General features: G+C 40.1%; 1 protein-coding gene across 1 annotated transcript; it reads right to left on the bottom strand.

Annotated features, from left to right (window-relative positions):
* Window positions 1–1,792: 1,792 nt before the first annotated feature.
* Window positions 1,793–9,708, bottom strand: LOC122783742 (toll-like receptor 5). Its single transcript, XM_044048561.1, has 5 exons — window positions 9,423–9,708; window positions 8,778–8,841; window positions 4,911–7,191; window positions 4,683–4,771; window positions 1,793–2,762 (listed from the first exon to the last, which is right to left on the bottom strand). The coding sequence occupies exons 2-5, from the start codon at window positions 8,823–8,825 to the stop codon at window positions 2,541–2,543; spliced, it is 2,640 nt and encodes an 879-aa protein (XP_043904496.1). The 5' UTR covers window positions 8,826–8,841; window positions 9,423–9,708; the 3' UTR covers window positions 1,793–2,540.
* Window positions 9,709–10,019: the final 311 nt, after the last annotated feature.

The raw sequence follows: 10,019 nt of genomic DNA, 5'->3' as shown, positions 1-10,019 counted from the left end.
AAAACCCTCACGGCTCAGACTCGTGTCGCCCTCAGCCCTCAGATCCCTGTGCTCAGAGTCCACTCCCCCGGTGAGGATCCCTCCTCAGGCTCTGCGTGAGCATCCCTGTAATTATATTTACTTAAACAAAGGTCAAATATTAACTATGGCCGTGGGGCAGGGTTTATTACATTCCCCTGTGAGGGAGAATCATCTCAGACGTCTGTTCTAAGTATATTCTGCAGGCCTGAAATAACTGTGAAGAGGCCGCGGAGCCGGAGAGCTTGTTTACAAGGTAAACATTTGCTTCCACTTTTCAAATTAGATTTTCAGCAGCGCTGCTGTAACAGGGCCAGATTCAAGGAAGTGGAACAGGTTTTTCCTTCTCTCTGCTCAGACCAGCGGAGGAGCTCAGGGATTCTGTTAATCCCTCATCTCCGCTCCATAAATTTCCACTCAGAATAACCAGCACTCGTTGTCAGTCGGATGGATGTCGTGACGCCGCCTCCTCGCTGTTTCTGTGGCAACATCATTTTGTCGTTTGTGGCTTTGAATCGGTTTCCAATGCGCATTTTATTCTGATTCTCATTTTTTATTTTAAACTGATGCTCACACACACAAAATGCAAAAAGAAGAGAAAATCATTAATGTTAACATACAGATAAAACTGTAATATAATATTATATATAGAATTATAGTAAAGAGAACTTAGATATAACACATAAAATAAGTACAATCTCACGTGTTCTATATACATTGAACCTGTCTGCACCAAATATATATTATATATACTGTACAGAGGTCATAAAAATTCATTATTCATTTAATCTAATCAATACACATTCTAAAAAGTCACATACAGTAAAAAAAAAAGTTAAAATACATTAAAACCAAAGTATGTAACTTTTAAATACTGTTGTCAAATAACTTCACACAATGTTGATGTAGTTATAAATGTCCCCGCCCACCCCTTCTCTGCTGCTGTATACACACTAACGCTCCCTCAGTCAGGTCTGATAGTATTACCTGACAGAGCTTGAACAAAACACTTTCTGTTCAAAAGTTACACACTGCAGCTTTAAAAACAATGAAAATGCAAAAGTGTTAAAAAACACTGCTAAGTTAAGTCAAAGAATTAGAATTCCTACACCTTTTGTGTGTCTCACTCTTAAATAAAACCACCACAGTACATTTTCTGTCACATAAAAATGGACTGTGTCCTTGTAGGACATACATTAATGTAGTGTGTGCAGTGTATAAGCAGCAGGGGCCCGAGGACACGCTGTAATGTTAAGAGCAGCTGTCGCATAAAGGCCGGGAGGACGGCGGCGGTGGCCGCCGGGGCCAACAGGACGGAAGCTTTCCTCTGCCCAGTGGCTTCCTGTTTTCAGACAACACACACACACACACACACACGAAACATGAGAGGAAACTCAAGTGACCTCAGATTCACTCTCATCTCACTGAGTCTGCTGCAGGAGATCATGTGACCAGCAGGAGTGGTGACGGACACACCCAGTGCACTCAAACTCACACTTAAACTCTCACTAATTATCACTGAGCGCTCACTGATCACCTTTGACTCCCGTCATATCAGTGACAAAGTGGCTGACCTGCGCCATCTAGTGGTGAAGTAGTGCACTGTATGTGTATGGTGCAGTTTTTGTGATGAAAATAAAGAATTCTGTAAATATTGGCAGTTCATCAACACTTCCATCCATTGAATCAGGAGTCAAACAGAGGAGGAGCTAATTTTATTTTATTTATTTTTTTTAAAAAAAGCTTATTGAAATAAACAAAAACAAAACAACACTTTACAGAGCTCTTTTCTGCTTTTTCTTGCCATATCTGGCATCAGTCACACAGTCGGTCATGGATAAAAACATCAAACTATTTTTTTCTCCCACTCATCACACATTCTACAGAGTCCAGAATTTAATACAAACATATATTGTACAATATACAGTATACACAATAGATATAAACATGATTAAGAATATGTAATCAATAATCACTTTAGTTCAATACCATTACAGGCATTAACAAAAATGTTATTGCCAAAACTTTTAAGCCATTTAACATTATACATATCACCAATTATACACGTTCAGTGTCACGTCAACAGATGATTATTATTATTTTTATTATTATTATTATTATTTATTCAAGTGGTAAGTGACATAAAATGAGCTGTCAGTGGATTATAAATCATGCTTCAGTGTTGATCTACAGATTTTAATCCTAACTGGATACAAAAGTGCCTGTTGACTATGTGTATATGTGTTTTATTAGTAACTACTTAGTTAATTAGTTGACTATTTCTGATTAACAGTATGTAATCAGTAATGTGTGTGTATTGTAAGTATAATTAGTTGTCAAGTAAACATTCAATCATAAATCTTACTCTATGGAATTAAACACTAAACATGAATATGTGTCAACTGTTGCTATGATACAGAATACTAATAGAGAGAGTTATCTCTCTGTTATCTCTGACATCATGAATCACATGCTTTCAGATTTCTGTTTATGAAATGTTTGTAGTTTTCTCTCCATGAAAATCACAGTCTGATTTCCTTCAGCTCCACGTCGTCCTGAGGTCGGATGTCGGGCCGTTTGTCCTCCGCTTCTATCTTCTTCGTCTTGCTGTCTTTGAGCAGCTGTGTGATCAGTCGCTCGTAAAACCAGTCCAGGTCCTGAGGATCCTCGGGCCAGACCAGGTACTCTCTCTTCTGAATCAAGTTCCTAATGGCGTTGTACTTCATCAGCTGGTAATGAGCCACCTTTGGATGTGAGATTCAGGTCAATAGGTCAATAAAAAAAAGTGCAGGACTTAAAAGCAATGTTCATTTCAAATGAGCAGAAGTCTGCCCTCTGCTGGTGAACAGTAAGCACTGCAGTGCCCATGAGTTGTGACTGATTCTGTCTCTTGCCACAAGAAGATGAGGCTGGAACCTGTTTTCAAATGTAGGGATTAGACTTATAATAAAATAAATAAACAATAAATATTGTTATTGTTTTGGTTACAACATGTTTGTGTTCAAATAAATAAGGTTTGGGTTTAGTAGACAGAAGTTGCCATCTTGCACTGCAGTGTTTCTATAGATGTTATATCAAAGGCTCACTGTGCAAACAAAGACGACAAGCATCCTTTGTGGTATGTGAAGGCCACCGTAGTTCCCTAATGTGTTTAGGAAAGGGAGGAGTGAGCAGAGGAATCTTCCGTTGGTTACAATCTACAATCTCATCTGAGGAATTTTCCCATTCTCATTGTTTTAGATCAACACTGTTTCACATCTATTCATCCTTCTATTCTGCTTTATTCTCCACTTCAGGCTAACGAAAGGAGCCGGAGCCAAATCCAGCTGATGTGTGGCGGAAAACAGGTCGATTTAGAGTTCATCTGATAAGTATTGAGTATTTAATGATAACACATTATACAAATACAACAAAAGCCCCACCTTAAACTAAGACAAGCATACTGGATCCATGTCCTTTAGGGAACCACAGACCCCTCATTTCTGACCTCTCATCATTTCTGTACATGCATGTTTTTGTCCTTTGATGTTCAGATTGATTGTATATGATTATCTGAGTTGATTTACAGTTATAGATTTTGCTTCTCTCTTTTGATATAAAATCTTTTACTTGAATTTTGAGTTTATGTCAATTCCTATTGACATGTCACCTGTGGATGTACATGTGGATATATATACATATACACATATATGTGTATATGTATATATATACACATATATATACATATATGTATATATATATATATGTGTGTGTATATGTATATATATACACATATATATATACATATATACTTATATGTGTATATGTATATATACTTACATGTGTATATGTATATGTATATATATATATATATATACATATATACTTATATGTGTATATGTATATATACATATATGTGTATATGTATATATATATATATACTTATATGTGTATATGTATATATACTTATATGTGTATATGTATATATACTTATATGTGTATATGTATATATATATATATACTTATATGTGTATATGTATATATACTTATATGTGTATATGTATATATATACATATATGCTTTACTACTTTATGCAGTTCTCTAATGGTCCGTCTCTCTAATCTACATTTTATATCTGCACTGAATTGAAATTATTTACATTATTGTCAATAAAAACTCATGTGTAAACTACTAAATTCATGAAACAGGTCATCAAAAAACTTTTGGATTAAAAATTGAGGTTTTAGTGACTTAACAAGTTTCTGAGACGAAAAATGCATAATATGTAATAAGTGACTGATTAATAAATAATGCAGATTATAAAGAAATTAGAATTTAGATTAAGAAATGAATCTACCTGTAATCCTAATATCCAAGGAAGATGGAGAGAACACATGCTCACACATGGCAAACTCCATGCCATCGCACCACCGTGCGGCTGTCACATAACTTCTGTAACTCATAGTGATAAATCCACCTCATCCTGCAGTTTCTTTGAGTTTAGTCTCTGTCTGTCCATCTGTCCACAGCTGGACTGATGTCTTTGGCTCTCACTGACATTAGAATGAGACATAACAGCCAAATGTGCCATTTAGTTTTGTGTCTAGACTCAAATTTCAGAATAAAACAACCAGAAATCAGAGGAAATATTGGATTTACATAATGCTTTCAAATGTTTTACACACCTTCCCCACCACCAACAAGATCAGGATGTCGGTCAGCTCCTCCAGCATCCGACTCTGGGCCACAGAGAACGCCTCCAAGCACCAGCCGTCTACAGGAACACATGACATTGTTAGTTCTGTTCATGTTCGGTTGTAATCTGGTAACGACCAAAATAGAAAGACGAGAGAAAGACTTGAGCTGACGCAGTTAACCTCATATCTCATATCACCGCGAGTAAAGAGCTCTACCTTTCAGGAACTCCTTGGAGATGATGCACAGCGTCTTCCTGCTGCCCCAGACGGCACTTCTGATGTTGGAAAGGTGATCCTCACCAGGCAGAAAGTCTCTGGCCTCAAAGCAACAGTGGAAGATGTTCTCCTCCGAAAACTGGTCGTCAAGTTTTTTCAGCAATGCGGCCTCTACCCACACATAGTCGTTGTTGCTGAAGCAGACGAAGGCGTCGTACTGCAGCTCCTCGACAGGCGGCGCTGCTTTTGGGCCCTCGAGAACCCTGCCAGCCATCTTTTTGTAGAGGATGAATATTTGCCCGCGGAGGCGAGCGTAGACGATCCCACTCAGTGTGACGGTGATGACGAGGAGGGCAGAGGCGATGAAGAGGACGAACTTGAGATATTGGACGGCCTCGTCGTCGTCCACCTCACACGGTTCCACCACGGCGGTGTAATTCGCCAGTGGAAGGTCGCGGAGAGCAGCTGGAAACCCACATCTGTGCGTCTCAGCGGGGCTCAAGGTTACATTCGTCGCATCCAGCCACTGCAGGAAGCTCTCCAGATGACAATCGCAGTGAAAATGATTTCCTTCCAGACTGAGCGTGGCGAGGGACTGAAAGGTCATGGGGTCCGGGGAGGCCAGGAAGTTGTTTGAGAGGACTAGGCTTTTCAGGCTTAACGGAAAAACGTCCACCTCCAAAAATGTCAAGGCATTGGACGAGAGGTCCATCTCTTCAATGGAGCTGAGGCCTCTGAAAATCCCTCGGGGGAGTGATGTGAGTGAATTAAAGCTCAAAATGATACCAAGAAGATTATTAAGACTATTAAAGAGATCGAGACATTTCCCCTGTTCCCAAATCATCTGCAGGGAACTGTCATGAAGATCCAGCACTAGCAAACTGTTATTATACGGTATTGCATCATCCAAAATAGGTTGGCACCACTTGATGAAGTTGCCACCGTAGACAAAATACCTCAGATGCTTGAAATGATTCACTATGTCATAAACGTCCTCTAAGTTTGTCAATCTGTTGTCGCTTAAATCCAAATGTATGCTGCTCAAACCCAAGTCAGCAATGCCGTGCAGGAATTTCAACTTGTTGTCATTCAGGAAAAGGTATTGTAGGTTTGGTAATAATGCCGGGGAACCAAGGTCTCGCAGTGAGTTTCCTCTCAGAAATAACGCTCCTAAATGAGGAAGACCACTGAATGCTTTGTATCCCAGTGCACCAATGTGGTTATTAGACAAGTCTAATATTCTAAGCTTTGTAAGATTGGCAAAGGTGTAAGAATGCACTTCTCCGAGCAGGTTGGACGACAGGTTGAGCATCTGTAAATGTCCCTGAAGACCATCGAAGGCGTTTCTGTTAATCTGATTGATTTTGTTATGGGAAACATCGATGATTCTCACGACCTTCAGGCCGCTGAAAACGGCCTTCTTCAAAAAGAATATGAAGTTATTCGACAGATCGAAAACGTCAACCGTGCTGTTTGCGAGGTCTTCAAATGTGCTTTCATCTGGATCGGCTAAGTTGTCGTGTAAAAAGCCTTTTCCCATGTGTCCAGAGAATGTAAGATGAGCAATGGGAGTCCCTTGTATTGCTCTGAAAAACAGTCTTGTTTTAGTGACGTTGAAGCCGTTGCTGGATAAGTCAAGGACTTGAAAGGTCATGTCTTTGAAGGGGTTTCCACAACCGGTTCCATTTTTCTCATACATTCTTCCTATGGAGTTAGACGACAAGGTAAGGAACGTGAAGTATTTCCCCCGAAAACCAGCTAGATCCTCTTCACACAGTCTTTCAATTTGATTCAATTTGAGGTTTAACGAAGTCAATCTCGTGAGTGTGGAGAAAAACAGTCCAGGTCGGAGTCTGGTGATTGTGTTCCCAGAGAGCTCAAGCAGTTCTAAGGAGCGAAGGGGCTGCAGGTAGTTGCCCTCCAGTATGGAGTAACTCAAACCACAATGATCTAAAAAGAACACTTGCAACTTGTACAGTCCTGCGAATGCCCTCGGCTCCAGCCGAAGGCCAATGTTGTCACCGAGAACCAGCCTTATTAGTTTTCCTTGCCGGAGGAAAGCGTTGTTCCTGATGACGAGCGGCACTCTCTGCGATCCGAGGTCCAACTCTTCCAGCTGGTCATACGCCCTGAGGGCGGTGCTGTTGATCTCACTGATGTAGTTCGATTCCAGGTACAGACGGGTGATGTTGGGAGGAAGAGCAGGAACCCAGTACAGGCCTCTAAAGGCACAACCAGCTACAGAGCCTCTTAAAGTGCATGATGGGTTCCCTGTGGTAACCTGCAGGATAGAAGTCATTTATTTGGTGAGCTGAAAATGATGTCAAAACAGGGAGGAAAGAATTCTTACGGTCCAGTGTGTAACGTGGGTCCCAGAGCAGATCAAGAATCTTTTGGTTTATTTCCACGGCAGCGTTGCAGCACCACATAGAGGCCTGGCATATATACTACAGTGTTAAGAGGGCACAGAGGGCTCCTTCGCTAACTTCTCCCTTTACCAAACACGTTAACGTACAACTGAGCCTTTCACATCCCGGAAAGGAAGTCATTCCTCTGTCTATTTTGCATGAAAACTTGCACTGAAGCTGGTTTGTCTCTTCAGGCTGCTAAAGAAGCTTCATACCACAAGATGGCTCCCTTAAAACAAGGCCCTTGACTGAAGTGAATTCAGACTGAAAAGGCTTCTTCTAAGGCTACAAACAGTTATACACTTATATAGGTGGTATATTCATATTTTTGAATTTTATGGACATTTGGACTGTGCCACATCTCCCCGGATGCTTTAATATAAAGCTAAGAGTTAGCAAAGCTACGAGGCAGCATTAGGTAAGCTACTCAACGCTACATTGGTATACCTGTGCGTTATCTGTTTATATTCAGTGTGTAGTATTTGAATATATCTGTAGGACTGGTTTATTCTTATTTTTGTTATGTTTAGGTAGTAAAGGGCAGTATAAACTAGCTAAATGGTATGCTAGTGTAAAGTAGTGCCTTCATGTGCCTTGTTTAGATTAACATTTTTACACATTTCCTTTACATCCATCCACGATTATCTGTTAAATCTGACTCCGTAACACGTTTTCACTAGAATTTACAGTAGTATTATATCGTGGACTTTAGCTTCTGTGGTGATTTATTTCTTCTTCACTCGCTACGTTCACAGCTTAGTCGAGCTGCGATTCAGGAAAACTTGCCAAGGAGAAATTTGATTTATTGACTGTGTACGTCTGACTCTGCCTCCACAGGTGGCGCTGTATCTCTCTGGTGCTCTTGAAACTGTTTCCTGTTTACCTTTTAGTCCAAATGTCACTCCGTTGTTTGTTCTGCAGTTTCTTCGTCATCTCCTTCTACTTCTGTGTCAAAGACCGTGGAGGAAATACTCGTGCATAGCACAGAACACAAAGTCTGACTCCAGTCTGTTTATGTGTATACATGCACGAGTAATCAGACTTTGAATCGAATTATCTTGGTATGTTAGTCCGACTAAGAATAGTCCGATTTTAAACACTCAGAAAACACTCAGAGTTTAAACATGCACGTCAACACACTCACTGTCGCTCACCTACATCCTTTAATATTGGACAGAAATATCTAGCTGCAGCACACAAGTTCACACATAAACAACTACTTCTAAAAGTTACACACTGGACCTTTAATGTATACTTTGTAATTATCATACAAATGAGTGGAATAAATATTTTCTCCAAACACTTAACAGGAAAGTGAAGGAGCATATTTAGAATTTAAATGATCTCTGAACTATTAGTGTAATCATCATCAGACTCAATCTCAGATTAGTTTTAGATTTTAACTTATACAGATCTGAACACAATAAACTAAAAAATGAAAGTGTGACTCATATCCTACCTGTAGGTATAAACCACTGAGGACCAACTGAAGGACCGGTTTCCACATGTTCTCCTCACGAGACCTGCACAGAGACAGGATGTGATGTTACTGCAACAGCTAACCAACAAGTACTAATGTGAGTGAGGTCAAAAAAAAGGAAAAAAGAAAGCGGCTGTTTGCTTTAACAGGTTCATAGTTCAGTGGTGCTGAAACACTGTTCACTCAGTACACAAGCGCTCATCTACGACACAGGAGCTTTTGATTATGAAGCTCCCGCCACACAAAGAGTCGGCGTGTTACGTGTTTGCTTTGAGCTAATAATACACGAGACGTGCAGGCAGAGGTCACACGGACGGAAATGAAGTCTCCACATTTTCATATCAACCCATGACCAACAATTACTGCTGATGATTTTCTGGCCCATATGTTTTTTATTCTCATAACAATACAAGGACAAATGTGTTATCACATCATTATAGTGTCCAACTATGAAACTGTCCTACTGCAGCTTTAAACACCAGACAAATCATCCCATCACTCTAAATCAAGGATTTCTGGATCATGCGATTGTAGCCATCACCATGATATTACAGCATATTAAAAATAAACTATGCCAATTTGCATAAATCCCCAGTTGATTTATTGATTTCAAGTGCAGCTCACCTGTTTAATCATCATGTTATCTTCATTTTTTATGATCATAAATGAATGAGATCCCCCTCGAGCTGGTCTTCAAAAAGTGAAGTGGTAGTTACACAATGCAGGATGTTTTTAAAACAGCACACTGGTCCAGTCGGAAATGACACAGGCGCGTTTAAACGAGACAGCCAGGTTTATATAAAAAAGAATCAAGAGAAGAGTGAATAAAACGTCAAAAATGTTGCTTCTTTGCAGTTTCGGTGTGACTGCTTGTTTGGAGGGGGAGAGATTATTAACCTGTGCTGCTCTGCTGCTGCAAAACAGGGAATAACTTCAGAGTTCCTCCTGCAGCAGGAGGAGGTGGTAACACCCACACCCACACACACACACACACACACATTCTTGTACATCATTCTTCAATTCGGACACTCAGAGATAATGCGTTTCACAACCACTCACCCTTATCTTCACCATCACTACAGCTCTGCTTGGAGCTCCCTGATCACTGTAATCCTCTCTGTATATGTACAAAACAAAGTGTGTGATTAAATCATTAAGTCTGTAACAGACTAATCAACTTCTGAATAATAAATATAAAGAGTATCTGCTGCTGCGGGACCT

The sequence above is a fragment of the Solea senegalensis genome, linkage group LG17, assembly GCF_019176455.1.
Source record: "Solea senegalensis isolate Sse05_10M linkage group LG17, IFAPA_SoseM_1, whole genome shotgun sequence".
Lineage (NCBI taxonomy): Eukaryota > Metazoa > Chordata > Actinopteri > Pleuronectiformes > Soleidae > Solea > Solea senegalensis.
Note: the sequence above shows the minus strand (reverse complement) of the source record. Positions and strands in the feature narration are given on the sequence as shown.

Bases quoted from the DNA above. Each gene is read 5' to 3' on its own strand.
- LOC122783742 (XM_044048561.1), bottom strand. From the start codon at position 8,825: ATGTGGAAACCGGTCCTTCAGTTGGTCCTCAGTGGTTTATACCTACAG. The intron at 4,772-4,910 runs GTAGAGCTCTTT...GTGTTCCTGTAG, and splicing joins CTCCAAGGAGTTCCTGAAAG to ACGGCTGGTGCTTGGAGGCG. The intron at 2,763-4,682 runs GTGTGTAAAACA...TCACATCCAAAG, and splicing joins TCTTGTTGGTGGTGGGGAAG to GTGGCTCATTACCAGCTGAT.